This window comes from Mytilus trossulus, chromosome 8 (assembly GCF_036588685.1).
Source record: "Mytilus trossulus isolate FHL-02 chromosome 8, PNRI_Mtr1.1.1.hap1, whole genome shotgun sequence".
Taxonomy (NCBI): Eukaryota; Metazoa; Mollusca; class Bivalvia; order Mytilida; family Mytilidae; genus Mytilus; species Mytilus trossulus.
In genome coordinates, this window is record NC_086380.1 from 51,643,399 (window position 1) to 51,662,458 (window position 19,060).

Sequence of the window (19,060 nt, forward strand, 5' to 3'; positions counted from 1 at the left end):
ACAAGCTTCTGGCTAAGTTTCATACAATTCCAGGATAGTTTAAGAAAGTTATAAAAATTTTAAAAACTTTAACCACAGAGTGAATGTTATGGTTCCTGGCATAAAAACTAAGTCCATTTATAATTAAAATACGGGAAAAATGGAATTTTATTTTTACAAAATTTACTCCTGGATACTATCTTATGAACATAAACAAGCTTCTGTCCAAGTTTGGTAGACATCCAGGATATTTCAAGAAAGTTATTAAAATTTCAAAAACTTTAACCACAGAGTGAATATTTGTTGACGCCGCCGACACCGACGGAATGTAGGATCGCTATGTCTCGCTTTTTCGACTAAAGTCGAAGGCTCGACAAAAACCATAGTGATTTGGGTCATTTGGAACATGATAAATGTTGATATCATCCTTTGTTTGTACTCTGTCTTATTATAATGCTAGGTTGCTGTCTCATTGACCAGTACCATACAACTTCTTTCATTTATGGTTGTCATAAAGGAATGTCAAAATAAAGAACTCAAAACAATAAAGATGATTATAAAATCTATTGATTAATATTACAATACAAATAAAACAGAGAAGAGATTACAAACAGATATCCTGACCCCTCCAACCTGTCTGTTTATAAACAAAAATGGAAAAATAATAACATGCTTGAAAACTATGAAGTAATAAGCCTTTTATCTTTTTTCTATTGTGAAGTTTTATTGGTTGTACAAAGGATCTAAATTAATTATAAACCATGAAATAAATTTAACAAACAAAATTGGTTTTCTTCATAGAAACAGAATCTTTCTGAATACAACATGCAATTCTGGATAAACATGTATATAAACCTTGGTTGGACTTTATTTCGTACCAATCCTTACCTTATTTTTCAACTTATATTAACAATTAGAATTCATTCAATTCATCAAATTTAAATTTTAACATACAAAAATGTATATATCATAACATAATGAGAATACTTATGCCATGTGACATGTAATACCATTTCCGATTGGATGATTTCTACCATCATTTTGACCATTGAAGTGTAATCAACAAGAGTGTTCAGGTTTTCAGATTATTTAACATTTCATTTATTAAATATTTACAAATAGGATAGGAAAAACAGTATTGTATTTGAAGAGTTGCAAACATCAATAATCAATACGGCCACTTTTCAAATACATGTACTATTTCATTTTAATTCATTTAATTTATAATTTCTTTCATCACACACAGATGTAAGTGTCAAATGAAAATTAATACTCTATTGATTTATAAATCTACAAGCTAAAACAAAAATCTACATTTAATGACAAAATAAAGAACACATAATACAACAACTGAAGAAACAAATAAAATTGATAACTCATGCTTTATAAAGTGAAGTGACATTTGTTCGGTAAAACCCTCATACTGTTTATTATGGCACACATACAAGGTAAAATCTTTGTTACAACACATTGTCATCATATTTACAAATTAATTCACATAATTCTATCACAGTGGAATATTATCATCTGATATAAAACTGAGGAGTTGTGAAGCTACTATCAACCCAAATACAAAGATTAAATAATAATATGTTACCCATCATATAACCTTTAAAAATGAGAAAAACTAATACTGTAAAACAAAATAAAATGTTTAGTGTAAATGATTAAAAAACAGAAATAATTGTGGGGAATCTACTTTTATATTACCTAAACCAGAATATCTTCGAAATAAAAAGTAAAATCACAAAAATACTGAACTCAGAGGAAAATCAATTTGGAAAGTCCATAGTCACATGGCAAAATCAAAAAAACAAAACGCATCAAAAACGAATGGACAAGAACTGTCATATTCCTGACTTGGTACAGGCATTTTCAAATGTAGAAAATGGTGGGTTAAACCTGGTTCTATAGCGCTTACCCCTCACTTTAATAACAGTCTCATCAAATTCTGCTACATTTACAAATGAACTCTTGATAGAGAGATATGTCTTTTTGGTAGTAAAAAGTAGTTCCCTTTTAAATAACCCCATCACTAGTGTTAATATGTAATCTGTTGTACAGTTTAAGTTAATGAATCTTAACTTAGGACCAAATATTTTCCTTAAAAAGAGATGAACCAATATATGCTAATGCAACTAATTACCACATTTCATTGACATACTAGAACACGTGGTTTTGTTGACCAAATAACCTAATAAAGGGATTTTGGTGACCAAGCAATCTAACAAAAGTGATTTTATTAACCCAGTAAAATATTTGAAAAGGGTAAATTGCAACTATCCATGTAAAAACTTACAATGCCTTACTACTTTTATCACAATTATTCTCATCACATGTAAATACAATTGTTGACTCATCAATATAAAAACCATGTTTTTAAAATATGTCTTAGTCATAAAATGAACATAAATTCATACAACACTACAGTGTTGTCCTTCTGGTTCCTCATTACTATCGGCTAATGATTGACTCCACGATGGACTCTCAGTTTCTTTATTGTTTATTACCTTATCACCAGATCCTGAAATCCCTTTCATGGAAACATCATTATGAACAGAAGGTAAAGTGTTACAATGTGCATGACTTAAGTTGTGGTCTGGATACTGTGCATCACTCTCAAGATTGCCAGAAAGGGTGCCACGACCAGGAAGATCTGAATAAGCACCATTTTCTTTTGCAACAGATCCATTAGGACTTAGCAATTTAGACAAGCGTACATGACGTAAGTCTATGTTTTCCCGTGGACCACACCTACTATAATGAGCTTCAGAATCTGAGGTCAGACCAAAGTCTGTAGATGCTCGGTCAGATTCAATGTCTGAGTTATCAGATATGCACCTTTCTAAATGCCTATTATTGGAAGGAAGGTTACCTCCCCTTGGATGTGTGAAACTATTCCATGCAGGTAATGTGTCAGGTGATGATTGACAGTTTGATAGCAGAGTTCTGGTTGATGATTGCCTATTTACATCACTTGACCTATTACAACTGTTGTTCCTTACTGGACTGGCAGTGTGGAACACAGAGCGTTCTGAGCTATTTTGATTCCTTTCATCTCGAGGACTAGTAGCACAAATAACAGACGGCTCTGGAAAAACCCGAGAGCTGACATTGTGATTAGAATCTACGCTCTCATAAGGGGGTGGGGCATCATCTGGATGTGTGTCGTCAGGTGGTTTCGGAGGGGAATATGGTGGTGGGGGTTCTTCATATGGTGGACATGCCATGCCAAAATAATCTGGTGTATACATATCTGTATCATGTCTCCTTCTGTTATCACTATATCCTGAAACAAAAACAGAAAGTTATCAAATATCACAAAATTTGTACATTGTCTGAAAATATTTATTCAATTACGGTATGTCAAGAAAATGAAGACTTTCATTGTTCAGTACATGTGTTTCTAAGACCTCTAATATGGCATGGCAGTGTTCACCCAAGGGCCTTGTTATGGTACCATGGTGCTATCAGAATTTTACATTATACATGTTATAGTTAGAATGTGCTTTAAACATATGATAAATAAGAAGCTATAATTTAAGGATAATGGTGCATTTTCAAACCCCATTTTGCTATTTGAAAATACTGTGGCGAGCACTGGACCATATGGATTTTTCTCTTTGTATTGATTTTTGTTTGTTAAACTGCTCTTTGTATAGGTCTGTATGTTGACCTGTAGTTGTTTACATTATTGAGTATTTGAAGGATAGTTGTCTGATTGGCATGATACATGTACCACATATCATATTTTAATCAAATGTCCACTAATTCAGGAAACCAAACACATATAACTTTTATAACCAACATGCAAGTGAGACTCACTGTCAGAGGTTTAGCTATCTATGAAACCAGGTTTAATTCACTATTTTCTACATAAGGAAATGCCTGTACCAAGTCAGGAATATTTATCCAGTAGTTATCCATTGGGTTGACCATTTCGTTATAGTTATGGACTTTCTGTTTTGAGTTCAATATTTTTATTAGGTTACCTTTATTTTGTATCTTCCAATTAAACATAATTTTGTTTTGTTTGAAGTTGTTTTATTTATTTAGAAACCATCTGCTAGCTTTTGCTATCGATCACAAGAAGAGCATAAATGAATGTTTTTACTTTTCAAAAATAATAAGGCAAGGGCTGAATACTCACTATGAAATACATTGAAATAAGTGACGGACTATATTCTTAGGTCAGTTCAAATTTGAGACTTTTTGTAAAAATGTCAGACATGTTTGAAACTGTGTATTTTGGGGCTAATTGATGTTTTATTAAATTGCTGTCTCAGACTACTTTATATCTGGTTTTAATGTATGTTCTTACTTCTCATGGCTAATATCAATCTCTTCCTCCTCAACTGATGTACAGCAAAAAGTAATAATGCTAAAACCAGGAACGATGTCACTGTACTGGCTACAAGTCTTAATCCTAGTGTAGTCAAACTATCAGCTGATGTAACTAAAATTGAATAACAAAAATTTAACTTATAAAAGTATATACTGGCTATTAAACTCAATCCTTATGTCCTAACATGCCTAAGGCTACCTGCTGATATTACTTTAACAAAAAATCAACATATAAGTTTATTGGCAATGTGTTCATTTTCTCTTTGATCTAAGTATTTCCTAATATCATGAATATTTTTCTATATCATAAACAGGAATTGATACTTGAAAACATAAGGCAATGAGGCCCTGAAACAGTGCAGCAATGTCAAGTGTTGGCATTCATCAGCAACAATTTAACAACATGATCAATGAAATGCAAGGTATAAAAACAACTGAAGGACTATCTCCATGATCACAATGTTTTGTACACGTAAAAATAGGTTTACTAACATTTTCATTTTATTTCATATTCTGAACCAAACAACTTATTATTGAAACAAAATTGCTGATTGAAAGAAAAAGTACATCTCCATTTTTAATTGTTTTTTATACCGACTTCATCAGCTAGAATATTACCTGCAGAGCTCCAGATAAGAATTCACAAATTGGGGTTTTTACCCATCATTTTCTTATGTAATTGGGTGATAAAGATTTTTAATTGCATTATCAATTCCAATTCACCCCTCAAGTTAATATCAAATTGGGTTTTTCACCACCAAGCCCCTTAATGTATTGGGTTTTTTCATCAACACACTATTGAATATTTAGGCAATATCAACCCCGGATGTTTTTCCATTTAAATTTGTTTCTATCTTTGAATAATAATTGCTATAGCTGTTTTATTTTCTTAATTCACTGACGAGGTTTAATTTGTGTCCCGTTTAAAACCTTCTGTCAGTTTTGTATTTTCTCACAACTTATGTAAACTGTAAATAACAGATATGTGTATTTCCAGGCACTCGTCTCAAATCTTTTTTTCTCTTATTTACCTTTATTTAAAAATTCTGAGAGGAGTGCCTATAGACTGTGTGCGTATTCACTCATTAACCGTAAAATGAAAAAAAGAGTACATAAACTCTAATAATACTTGAATGTTTTTGTTTAATTCAATTTACATAAATCTGGGTTAAGTTATCCCTGGTTAGAATTTTTGGTTTCCAATTTCATATCATTTCATAATTGATTTGGCCTTTCATATTTTCTAACGGCAACTGATTCAGTTTTTGACTTAGTCCCATGTTTATTAGCAATGTTCCCGTTACAGTACGCAAACACGCCCATGCGCTCGACGGACGCTTCCTTAAAACACTGGATGAGTGTTGTTATCATCATATCTTTCCCTCAGCTATTCAAAAGAAGCTGAAAACATGCTTCTATTCAATTTCAATTTCATTTTAATTCAACGTATGTCATGATAAATCTAGAGCAATTCGAAAAAAATATGACAACATGACACACGCTAATTGGATAAAAGCCGAGAAGATCGAAATGATTTCAAATACACGTGTACCCATTGAGCAAGGGAAAATTCCAACAGGGACCCATTTCAGCTACTTGATATTCAGGGATATATTTTTAGAATGAAAGGACATTTCCAATTATAAATATAATAAAAATAGATTTACGCAACAAGTGAAAACAGATAAGGGTAAATAACGCAAACGGTAGTCAACAAAAGGGTTGAAAACTCATGGTTTTGGAATATAATTGGGTTTTCCTTTCAATAAATTGGGTTGTTGAACCCTGCAATGAGCAATTGCATTGGGTTTTCTATTATTTGTATTGCGTGATCACGCAAATACGCAGCTTATCTGGAGCTCTGATTACCTACCTGTGTTGTCTGTACTATTGTCAGCAGGTAAGTCTGACTTCATCAGCTAGAATATTACCTACCTGTGTTGTCTGTACTTTTGTCAGCTGGTAAGTCTGACTTCATCAGCTAGAATATCACCTACCTGTGCTGTCTGTACTTTTGTCAGCAGGTAAGTCTGACTTCATCAGCTAGAATATTACCTACCTGTGTTGTCTGTACTGATGTCAGCAGGTAAGTCTGACTTCATCAGCTAGAATATTACCTACCTGAATTGTCTGTACTGTTGTCAGCAGGTAAGTATGACTTCATCAGCTAGAATATAACCTACCTGTGTTGTCTGTACTGTTGTCAGCAGGTAAGTATGACTTCATCAGCTAGAATATTACCTACCTGTGTTGTCTGTACTGTGTTGTCAGCAGGTAAGTCTGACTTCATCAGCTAGAATATTACCTACCTGTGTTGTCTGTACTGTTGTCAGCAGGTAAATCTGACTTCATCAGCTAGAATATAACCTACCTGTGTTGTCTGTACTGTTGTCAGCAGGTAAGTCTGACTTCATCAGCTAGAATATAACCTACCTGTGTTGTCTGTACTGTTGTCAGCAGGTAAGTCTGACTTCATCAGCTAGAATATTACCTACCTGAATTGTCTGTACTGTTGTCAGCAGGTAAGTATGACTTCATCAGCTAGAATATTACCTACCTGTGTTGTCTGTACTGATGTCAGCAGGTAAATCTGACTTCATCAGCTAGAATATTACCTACCTGAATTGTCTGTACTGTTGTCAGCAGGTAAGTATGACTTCATCAGCTAGAATATTACCTACCTGTGTTGTCTGTACTGTTGTCAGCAGGTAAGTATGACTTCATCAGCTAGAATATTACCTACCTGTGTTGTCTGTACTATTGTCAGCAGGTAAGTCCGACTTCATCAGCTAGAATATTACCTACCTGTGCTGTCTGTACTGATGTCAGCAGATAAGTCCGACTTCATCAGCTAGAATATTACCTACCTTTGCTGTCTGTACTATTGTCAGCAGGTAAGTCCGACTTCATCAGCTAGAATATTACCTACCTTTGCTGTCTGTACTATTGTCAGCAGGTAAGTCTGACTTCATCAGCTAGAATATAACCTACCTGTATTGTCTGTACTATTGTCAGCAGGTAAGTCTGTTGGAGTTGTCTCTAGACAGGTAAATTTACAGCATTCTGTTTTATCCTGGTACCAGTTAGGACAGGATGGAGGTGAACAGGACACCAGTCTACACATGGTAGGAAACCCCTGATTACAGGTGCAGGTCTTACATCGATCATTAGGGTCAGGCATGAATTCTTCTCCATGTTCGATGGCTTTTCCTTCATAATCTTTACATGTCAGCTGACCATCTGATCTCACTAAAAAGAAAACAAAAGAAGCTTTCTAGTCATGTGATAGTCATGTGATAAAATACATTTAGGTTTGTCATATATGTATCATATGTATAACATTTGCCTGAGGCAAACTTTGAGTTTAAGAATGAAAAAAAAACCAGAATTGTTTTCAATTTTGATAAAGGAGCATAACTCTTGAAAGGTATAAATGACACAAACCAAGTTCAAAGTTAATCTGTGTCTAGCAGTAATAAGTATTGTGTACAAGTTTCATATTTGGTTGAGGGAAAAATTAGAGAACAGGAACCAATTTTTGGACATGTATACGTTGTAACAGACGGAAAATGGTAAAACTTATTGCTCTGTCAGCTACAGCAAAGGCATAAAAACACACAAAAAGTCAAAAGAAAAAGTTTGATTGATATTGTCTATCTCAATTATCATAGTTCACTGGTAACAAATCACAGCAAAATTGGACCTAGTCATTTTCTTTAAACATGTTGAAGGTACAAATACTTTAAAAATTGCAGGAGTTAAAAACAATGCATCTATATATACATGTATATATCTGCATTTTTTTATGTGTGAATTGTGGTTAGAAATTGCTAATTTACATAACGTCTAATATGTTGTTTTGGAATATTCAACTTTGCATTTAAGTCTCAGGTTTATATTCCTTTTAAAACTTGTAATAAGCAACCTGCCAACTTTTGAAAATCTCTCTTTAATAGGGATTTAGTGTGCAACCAGATTTTAAGGGTTACAATTAAGGCGTTGCAATCCTCAGTGCTCTGTTTTATAATCTCACATCTTTTAATATATACGGATGATTGATTTCTTTTATTTGCATGGTACTTATTAAGTAGCAAAATAAGTAAAGAATAGAGAACAGTGAGAAAAATGGCCTATAAATAAAGAATGCAAAGTGAAACTCCTCCCCTCTCCCTAGACCTTCTTATATTTGCACCATGACCATGATGACTCAAAAGACCTAAACTGTAATGTCCTTAAGTTCATTAAGTTCAAAGGATGAAGACAGATTTTAAGTTCATTAATCAGTATTATGAGGAAATGGATAAAATTTGAGTCATTTTACTTTGAGTTCTGAGGTGCTCTTAGCTGCAGAGGCTTGTACACAGTAGAAGTGGATTAAAAATAGCGTTGATTTTAAATCAACCTAACTGGATAGAAAAACTTTTTTTTATGTAATGTTTTTTATTATTTTCCTAACTTTGTGCTTAAAAAAATTTGCTTTTAAAGAAGTTTTATTTAAATAATAATCCGATTTGTTAGAAATCTTGATCAATTTATTTTGCATAACTACCTGCATTATTTTTATTAACAAATGACCCCCCTTTTTCTCCAAAGACTGTTATGCGTATTTAGATCAAGGACAGAAAATCAATATATCCTCTGATTTTCTCTATTTTTGTAAACTGTTCAATAAGTCGGATACATAAATCATTTGGAAATGTTATTTATTTTTGGTTGAGTCGACAATATTTTACTTTCGTTTTTGACCTGATTCTCTTACACCACATAGTCTTTGAAAATCAACTTCAAAAGAAAAATGAAAGAAACTGGTTTCCAGATTCTGAACAACATGATTTACTACACTTTCTTTAATTGGACTGATATTATTCCATAACATAAAATTATCATCCTATCTGATTGTCTAACCGTTCTAAAAGCCAAAACCAATGAGTTAATTAATGACCATTGGAACTTCTCTATTGTTATCGTTCAATGACCACCGGAACGTCTCTCTTGTTATCTTTGAAAAGTAATGATGCATTATGACTGAAAAGATATTTTTTTTCTTCTGGAATTTAAATTTTTGACAGTGAAGTAGCCAGCACTTGAAGCCACCGTAAACAGCGAAAATACACTATCTACCGGCCCCGGGCGGCTACTTTGGAAAGCAAGTTGTTGATTAAAATTAAAATTTGTAGAAATCTATCAGAAAAAACAATAAATCGGTAACCAATAATTTTTCAGGTTTATTTATAAAAATTAGGGATTTTGACTTGTTTTACGATCCCCAATTGGATTAGGGTTGAAGCATGACAATCTGGATTATACCACTATTCATTATACATGTTATACACCTTAGAGTTAAGTCAACATTACAACTATATTATATATACATGGATGTACAATAAATCAATAATGTACCAGGGGCTCTAATTGGGCGGGGGTCTGATCCCGGATCTAACTTAGTGTTTAGTCAGATTCCCATATACAGCTTGTAAACACTATCATGACTATGTACATGTATATATGCATAGATGCCAACCCCCTTTTGTCACAATCAGCATGATCAGTAACAAACTATAAAATTTTACGTTTTTTTGAAAAGTTTTCAGTAATCATTCATAAACGTGCATTTACCAATAAAAACTACTGACAAGTGGTTGCAAGGTGATGTGCACTAAAATTTGTTGTTTAACATGTTGTCTGTAGTATGTATTCCATTAATTAATTGTTCAGATGTTCTCGACTCATACATTTTGGTTTTGTCAAGGAGAAGTAGAGAAAGGGGGAAAGCTACTTCATGAATGCACGTTTACCTCTTTGGAAGTCAGTTAGTTTCTCAACAATAGGTTGATAACTCCCTAGAAACCGGAAGCATTACATTGAAGTTTCTAAATACCGGACCAGGACGGAAAAGTAATGATGAAAATCTGCGTTTTACAAAATTGAACGGTGATGATTGGAAATCCGTAACTATTCAACTTTGACCGTAATAGCGTAGTTTTTAAAGCAAAATCGGAAAAACTACGCAAAAATCGTAATGGTTGGCATCTATGTACATGTACGTAAGCAATTTACATTTTTTTGTAATTTCCTGTGTCCAGCTAGACCTTATTTGCTGTGAAAGCACAATAATTTGACTTTCACGTATCACGCTTATGAAAAAATCTGCAATCCCATGTCACGCTTAGACCCCAATGAGACCCAGGTACCAGTATTGCTCAGTTGCTGTTATAAAAAAATTGACGATACTGATAGATAATTTGTATAAACAGTATTGGGATCAACAACTACAGGAGATCCGACCATATCATATAAGATGAATAACAAGAAGGTGCATAGATAAAGATTACATAAGTTTAAGTAGACGTTGGATGACATATTTACCCAAAAGTGACAACCAAAACAAAACTGCATAGCTGATGATATTCATTGTCTGTTAAAATCTGCTTTACAAAACCGGATGATACATCAGTCTCACTAAGTCTTTTACATTTTATACACATAGAACATCTGAAACCATTAAAACATAATATATAAAGGGATAAAAACAGTTTTCTTAACAATAGTGATCAATTTCGATCTTCCATGATGAAAAATTGTAGTCTCGCAGGTGCACGATAAAACGCGAGACCCAAGATGTCTGCGCCCAGTTGAAAGTTCAAAACACAAACGTCCCACATTGTCAACTTTGAAAAATGAGTTTGAGCAAGGATAAGTCTAACGAAAATGCCTTTGAAAAGGCTCTCAAGGCTTACCTTGGATTGTTGCAGTCAAGACCAGTACTTACAAAAGCCATCACAAGGTAAATGACGAAGAAACGCCCACTAATTCACTTTATGTATGGGCATAACATTTAGTCTTATATTTGATAATTATTGCTTGGAAAACATTCATTACCATGTGACTTGTGTTGAGTTTAAATACGGATGAGGTTTTATTTGGATTTAAAAAAATTATGTAGGGCCCCAACAATGATCAGGGGGTTCTCATTGGGGGGGGGGGGGGGGGGGGGGTTCCGATCCCCAATCCCGCTTACTGTTTTGTCAGATTCCCGTATCCCGCTTACACTATACAGTAAGCAATTCTCATTTTTTTTGTGTTTTTCCGGGTCCTGCAAGACCTCATTTCCTGTTTTCACGACACAATAATTTGCTTTCACGTGTGACGCTTACAAAAAATCCCTCTTAGACCCCACAATCAGGTATATATCATGTAAATATATGACACATGTATGAGAGTCTTTCACGCCAAATGCACTTTCGCACCCTTCATGTTTGCACCTCACAGTCACAGGTTCGCTCCGGAATTCCATTCACACCCTACACGCTCATGCCTTTTTTTTTATTTGAATTTTAGTTGAATTATTAGATTGTGTATATACCAAATAATTCTATTTTAATACTTGAATAAAATCTGAGCATGCTGAGGAATTATGTAGATTTTTTTTTGATAATTTGATGATGAACTGTTATTAAATGTTTTAAAATTATGTATGATTACTGATAATCGGTATTTATAAGTACAGCTAAATTTGGTAATATTGTTGAGTGTTTAAAAATCAGGATTGTGGATTTAACTTGCTTTAATAGGCCTGTTACTACCTATGAGGCAGGGGAGGCAACTGCCTCCCCTGATATTTCAACACCAAAATTTTTTTTTTTGAAGTAATAAAATGAAATATGTACACAAAGAACTTGATTTTATATTACAAACAACACAAGTTTACAGTTTTAACAGTGTTATCATGATACGTGATATATCTGTCATTTTCTGAATTTTTGATCGAAAATTAATTCTTTCAGTATAGTTTTATATACATTTATTTTTTTCGTGTGGCCGTCTATCTGTTATTCAGAATTTATATTCATACAAGAACATATGAAACACCCCAATAAATTTACAAAAAGAAGCATTCAATTCTTAAATAGTGCTTCATTTCACCATACTACATATATATGTCAGCAAATTATATAAAGACCGGAAATGACAAATGTTAAATGTATATATATACAACTCAATAAACATGATAAAAATGAAAAGAAAACAAATGTGATATAAAATGTACAGCAACAGACAACAACCACTGAATTACATGCTCCTGACTAAGGATAGGCAGATACAATGTATTGAAATCCGAATGTGGTAGAGTTCAACAGTGATGCTAACCCTATCCTGGGACATATTGGAGCAACAGTACAACATAAAAACTAAAATGACCAGCATGACTTATAAAGAAAGCATGTATCAAAGACACAATGCATGTCATCAGAATCACAATCAAATACAGACATTTTTTTCAAATGTTTGTATCCCATGAAAATAACTGAAGAGTCGCTACTGATTCAAAATTTCCAAAACCCCAGTCTAACTTTGATGGTGTTTTCAGCTTATATATGTAAATAACAAGATATGGTATGATTGCGAATGAGACAAACATCTACTGGTCATGTTATAGACTAACTGATGTACATAATTATTACAAACTATAAGTCATCATACATGTATGCATATACATGATGTGTACCATATTGCCTTCAGCAATGAGCAAAACCCATACTGTACTGATGTATGATAAGCTAGTAATGCCTCTACATGACATATTGTTACCAACATATAAAAAAGAAACAAGAAGAGCTAATTTTATTTTTTCAGTTCTTCAGTGTCGGCCATTGGTAACATCATATCGCAGTTGATTGTCCCTAACCAACAAAATGGTGGGAAAATAGCCTGGCGAAGTGTGGCTGCTTATGCCTCCTTTAGGTGAGTACTATTGTCCCTAACCATCAAAATGGTGGAACAATAGCCTGGCCAAGTGTGGCTGCTTATGCCTCCTTTAGGTGAGTACTATTGTCCCTAACCATCAAAATGGTGGAACAATAGCCTGGCCAAGTGTGGCTGCTTATGCCTCCTTTAGGTGAGTACTATTGTCCCTAACCATCAAAATGATGGAACAATAGCCTGGCCAAGTGTGGCTGCTTATGCCTCCTTTAGGTGAGTACTATTGTCCCTAACCAACAAAATGGTGGAACATGATAGCCTGGCCAAGTGTGGCTGCTTATGCCTCCTTTAGGTGAGTACAATTGTCTCAATAAACAAAATGGTGGGAAAATAGCCTGGCAAAGTGTGGCTGCTTATGCCTCCTTTAGGTCAGTACTAAATTTAAAAGGAATGACTGAAATATTTTTTTCTGTCTATGAAGAAATAACATCAGAAATGTTGTGCTCACTGAATAACCTGTGTAGCCAGTCACTTAACATTGAGCACCGCATTTTTAAGATAATTTCGAAACCACGGGAAAAAAATTAATTATTCCTTGTATAAATTTAATTGTAAATTCCATTTTATGGAGAAAGTCATGAAAAAAACATTGATGAAATAAAATTGTGAATGGAAATGGGGAATGTACCAAAGAGACAACAACTGGACCAAAGAGCAGATACAGCAGAAGGCCACCAATTGGTCTTCAACATGATCAAGGCAGCTAGAAAATATCTCACACGGAAGCGTGCTACAGCTGGCTCTCAAACAAAAATTTATACTGCATTGTACTAGTTCAGTGATAATGGACGTCAAACTAAACTCTGAAATATATAAAAAGAAATTAAATTATAAATCATACAAGAATAACCGGCACTAGCAGTTACTTACATGCCAGCTCCAGTCCTCAATAAAACTGATGTCCTTGTACTGATGATAAAGTTTAGTTAATGTTTTGACTTGTTTGTGAAAAAACCCTGGTGTGATAATTTTTCAGTAATACATAAATTTGTCTTGCTAAAATCTAATATGTTGTTACATACATGTATACAAGCGAATCATACAAGTTGAGATATATAAACACCAAAATATGCTGACAAGGGAACTTCACCATCTAAAAATGGATAAATAACAATAGGAAATGAAAAATCATCTATGACATCACTATGTCTATGAGCTGATTGGCAAAAAATGTTTAGCAAATCAGAAGACCTTTTACATCAAAATTTAAATTATATGTAATAACATAGATATACCTTGACTTATTTAAGTTATTGATCTAAAACAAAATTGTTCTATCAAACAAACATATGTTGTGGCATAGATGTTTTACAGTTTATTGTGGATTTATTATAGGACCAATGATGAATCACCTGCCACTCGTACTGATTTATACATATTTTCTACACTTCATAGTATTATTGTTGTAAGTGGACCATTGATAGATTATTTCTACCTAACATAGTATTGTAGTTTTGTTTTAGGTGGACCATTGATACACTATTTTTACGTAACATTGTATTGTAGTTGTGTAGTAAGTGGACCAATTTGATACATTAGTTTTACACTTTATTGTAGTTTTGTAGTTAGTGGACCATTGATACATTATTTCTACATATGGATGGACAAGTTGATACCAAAGAAGAAAGAATCCGCCACATTGGATGGAATCAAGAGAGTTGTATTTGACAGATTTATATTTGCACCTCCATTTATACTCCTCTTTTTATATGCAGTTACAATGCTAGAGGTAATAATATATATAATAAAGGCACTCTAAAAGCTATATAGATAGATTCTACCACTGCATCGAGTGAAATACGATATTTATCCACTGGAGACAGTTAAATTTTCAAATTTAAAGTCAGAGCCGCCTCGGCGAGGACTTTAAAATTGATAGTTTAACTGTCGAGAGTGGATAAATAACGTATTACACGAGATTTGGTGGTGGAATCTGTTTCTTCTTTTCGAATGAACTGCAAAAAGATGTGTTCTTTCTATGTGACGTCATCAGGCATGGTCACCTTTTTTCATGCTGTCACAATAGGAAATTCAGAGGAAAGCAAGAAAATTTGTCGTCACAATCAGATTTTAACCAATGAAGTACTGAGATCAAACAAACCACACGTTGATTTTATATTTTTTATACAATGGGTGCAGAAAGGGATAAATTGTCGAAGAATTAGAGAAATATATATAGCACTGGTAATGACATTGTTTCTATTCCTTCTACTTTTATTCTTCTTTCGTTAATCAGCAACGAAAAAATATCACTGCACTGATGCTGTATCATCAAGTGCAGGTGATGTACAAGTTGTGATCACAAAAACAAAAAGTAAATAAATATATTCCTAAACAGGCATTTTATAATGACAAAACAATAGATATAAAACAATACAAACATGTAGCATTGAAAAAAAAATAAAGATTATTTATATTACAAGAAATTGCAGTTATTGCTCAATAATATTTATATTCTGCTTTATTTATACAGAGTTTAGGCCATGAAGCAGTAAATATTTTATTATTTATTTGTATCATGCTTTATTTATACAGGGTTCAGGGCATGAGGCAGCTATTGCAAAGATCAAAGAAACTTTCTGGCCAATACTTAAGATGAACTGGCAGATTTGGACCGTGTTCCAGTTTATAAATGTAAACTATGTACCTCTGAAGGTAAATAATTCAATGTTAAAAATATGTCTTCCTCATTTTGGTTTATGCACATACATTTTGGGTATCTGATTAGTCGTAGTGTATTTCAATGACTGCTAAACTGATATAAAAAGAAGATGTGGTATAATTGCCAATGAGACAACTCTCCACAACAGACCAAATGACACAGAAATTGACAATTATAGGTCACCATGCAGCCTTCAACAATGAGCAAAGCCAATACCACATAGTCAGCTTTAAAAGTCCTGAAATGATAATGTAAAACAATTTTCTTGAGGCTTGGTGAAATTGTGAATGGATTTTTTTATCTTGATTTTTAAAGAATGTATGGAAATTTTTTTGTAAGTTATTTAGGGACATTGGAGCTAATAGTTTTATTTAGTACCATGTATTCAGTAGTTTTTCCCATAGAGTGAATTGTTTAGTAAATCAGGTTTAATTTATTTTCGGTAAATATTTTTCAAGACCAAGTTTTATTTGATATTAAGGCAGGTGTGATTTTTCTTTACATTTTGTTCAGTACTGTGTATTATTTTGTTATGCAAGTTTAGTATATTTTTTAAATTGTTTTTCGTTGCCATGTTTTATTTGGTAACACATATTTGATGTCTTCCATTTAATATTTTTCAGTACCATGAGGTATTTCATATATTCTGTATATTTTATTTTTCAGTACCGTGTATTATTTGGTAATGCAGTAGCTTTGGTTTGGTCCGTCATTGTTGCAGTAAAGAGAAGACAGTTAGCACAGTGAAAAAAAAGACAACAGTTGCCTTGGTTACAGCGTAAACAGAAAAACAATATGACAATTAGAACTTAAAGAAATTTGTATAATGTTAATTTAAACATAAGAACTTAAAGTTTGAAATTTTAACGACTGATTTTCTCTCATTGTTTTCCGAATGAGATAAATGGGGAAATCCCACTCAAAGTTAACTAGTTGTTCACTCTATACGGTACTTTATGTGATGTTTAAAACTTTTTCAACAGAACAACTTTGGAATGTTACTGTAATTTCATTGCACAATTTATCCCATAATGGTCATTTCATAAAAATGATCCTGAAGCTATTTGAAAAATATCAGTATTAGTGATAAAACTCATGTTAATCTTAAATCCTAGCAGAACTGAAATTTAAACTTTGCATAAATAAACTAGTTCACAGTACCAATCTTATGGAACGATGAGAAATGTAGTTGACTAACTGACCACCTTAGCCACTTAATATGTCCAAATATCCAATCAGGTAGTATTGACCACCTGAACCCCCTAAAAAGGTCAAATCATGAGGTGGTGCTTTATATCTAGTGAATTTTTTAGACCAAAGATTTTTACAATATTTTAGATATAAGGAAACTCTTAAAATAGATTTGGGAATTAATTTTACCCAAAAATGTTTAAAATATTAATCTGATTCACATCTTTGAAGAAAACATTATCTTGATCAGGTAGAAGGGTAAATAATTCTGATTGTCTGTTAGAGAGTTTTTGTTAGTGAATTAACGTTGAGTTCTAATAAAATTGGCGCTTTCTTTTACAATAGAAACCAAAAAATTTCAGAATGAAAAAAAACATAACCCCATCCTCCGCCTGCCACAAAGTTTAAGGATTACTCTCTGTAAATTACTTAATGTGACATTTTAAAACTTTTTATAAAACAGATTTTTTAAATGTTAGTGTAATTTCATTCAGAATTGACAAAATTAATTTACCTATAAACAATATCTCTTGTTGGAAATTATTTCCCTAATACGGCCATTTTGTATCTGCCATGTTAATAACATTCTCAGATACAAAACAGACCTAGTAGGAAAATAATTTTACTCAAACATTATTTATAAATGATTTTTATATATATTATTTTCTTTTTCTTTTTCAAAGCTGATTGTAAAAGTGAGTCAGATTATATAGGGTTATTTTTTATACTACAATTTTGTTTTTGTTACCTCTGTTTCTAAATAATTTATTTATTTACCAAAAGAGAATTTTTAATTCTCTATTGCAGCTTTACACATCCTTTATTTTTTGTTAGTAGAATTCATATGAGCAAACAGTTATAGTTACTGATAGTTTATTTGTTAGTTATGAAGACTTTGAAGACTTTATATTTCAAATTTATCATGTTACTGTAAGCTGATGAATCTGTTGAAAGAATGTTGAGTATTTCTAAAATTAATATGTATGTAAGATTTAGTATGTATGTCAAGTAACTTAAGTAATATCCTTAAGGAAGATTACTCTTTACATCATTTAGCTGTTTGGTTATTGCCCATATTATCATTATTTTTTAAGCATCTATGTGAAACAGAATTAAATTTATCTAGTTTAGAAAAAAAATATGAGAATGACTGAAAAAAACATGTACAAATATTTTAAAGAGTTATTTCCCTTAGCTAAGGGGGCATCTCAAATGTGACAGATTTTTTTCGTATTTTTCACATGTAAGCCATACACAGTACTGCAACAGACAGACATTTTATTTGTGAGTTCGAAAAATGGATTTTTAACATGCATATTCTTCAATAAGTATTTTATTTATTTTCACAGAATTTAAAACTTTGAGATGCTCCAAGAAAACTTTATGTAATCAGAATGATGATTAATAATTTAATTATATCAACATATAACTATGTATGTCATATGATTATTGTGACCACATTGTTTGTGGAATGCATTAGAATGTAAACATATTTATATGTTGCCTTTGTTATTGTTGATTTTGATATGATTTTAAAATAAATACTATTTTATGACTTTTTTTATTGTAAGTTTTTTAATTGTCATTATTTGTTATGAAGTGTATATAGCCTTTTATGATCGCAAGAAAATTTTTGGGATCTTATAATGGTATGATAGAGTTGTCTACATCATTGTTGTTGTCTGCTTTGTCAGAAGACACATTTAGTTTCCGTACAATAACTTTAGTTTAATTGAATGGATCTCTATGACATTTAATAAGATGGTTCAATACCACAAAGGGAAGGTTGTGATTGATTTTGAGGAGGATGGTTCCAATGGTTTAGAAATTAGGGGCCCAAAACAGGCATTTTTCTACTTTCAGGATAATTACTTGTGTATAAGTATTTCAATTGCTCTGAAAATATACCACAATATGTAATACCACAAGTGGAAGGTTTACATTCATTTTGGGTGTTACAGTGCCAACAGTTTTGGAATTAAGGGCAAAAAGGGGCCAAAAACAAGCATTTTTGTAGTTTCAGGCCAATCACTTGTGTGTAAGTGTATGGTTCACTCTGACATTGTATCACAAAGTTCCATATCATTATGGGAAGGCATGGATTGAGTTTGGGGGTAATTTTCA

The 19,060-nt window shown here is 32.6% G+C and overlaps 2 protein-coding genes across 3 annotated transcripts; one reads left to right on the top strand and one right to left on the bottom strand.

The window, feature by feature from the left end:
* Positions 1-528: 528 nt before the first annotated feature.
* Positions 529-10,941, bottom strand: LOC134681109 (integral membrane protein DGCR2/IDD-like). 2 transcript variants are annotated; one of them, XM_063540537.1, is made up of 4 exons: positions 10,690-10,941; positions 7,315-7,572; positions 4,301-4,435; positions 529-3,268 (listed from the first exon to the last, which is right to left on the bottom strand). In XM_063540537.1, exons 1-4 carry the CDS (start codon positions 10,733-10,735, stop codon positions 2,394-2,396), a joined length of 1,314 nt encoding a protein of 437 aa, XP_063396607.1. In that variant the 5' UTR covers positions 10,736-10,941; the 3' UTR covers positions 529-2,393. The 2 variants fall into 2 exon arrangements, with proteins under 2 accessions (XP_063396607.1, XP_063396608.1); XM_063540538.1 differs by lacking the exons at positions 7,315-7,572; positions 10,690-10,941 and adding an exon at positions 6,197-6,254.
* Positions 10,912-18,491, top strand: LOC134681110 (peroxisomal membrane protein 2-like). The gene is made up of 5 exons (XM_063540539.1): positions 10,912-11,107; positions 12,958-13,065; positions 14,641-14,812; positions 15,619-15,738; positions 16,412-18,491. The coding sequence occupies exons 1-5, from the start codon at positions 11,001-11,003 to the stop codon at positions 16,490-16,492; spliced, it is 588 nt and encodes a 195-aa protein (XP_063396609.1). The 5' UTR covers positions 10,912-11,000; the 3' UTR covers positions 16,493-18,491.
* Positions 18,492-19,060: the final 569 nt, after the last annotated feature.

Excerpts from the sequence above, each read along its gene's own strand:
- LOC134681110 (XM_063540539.1), top strand. The coding sequence starts at position 11,001 with ATGAGTTTGAGCAAGGATAAGTCTAACGAAAATGCCTTTGAAAAGGCT. Across the intron at positions 11,108-12,957 it reads CTTACAAAAGCCATCACAAG|TTCTTCAGTGTCGGCCATTG; the intron begins GTAAATGACGAA and ends TTATTTTTTCAG. Across the intron at positions 13,066-14,640 it reads GCTGCTTATGCCTCCTTTAG|TTTTGTAGTTAGTGGACCAT; the intron begins GTGAGTACTATT and ends ACTTTATTGTAG.
- LOC134681109 (XM_063540537.1), bottom strand. The coding sequence starts at position 10,735 with ATGAATATCATCAGCTATGCAGTTTTGTTTTGGTTGTCACTTTTGG. Across the intron at positions 7,573-10,689 it reads GTTTTGGTTGTCACTTTTGG|TGAGATCAGATGGTCAGCTG; the intron begins GTAAATATGTCA and ends TTTTCTTTTTAG. Across the intron at positions 3,269-4,300 it reads ATTGATATTAGCCATGAGAA|GATATAGTGATAACAGAAGG; the intron begins GTAAGAACATAC and ends TTTTTGTTTCAG.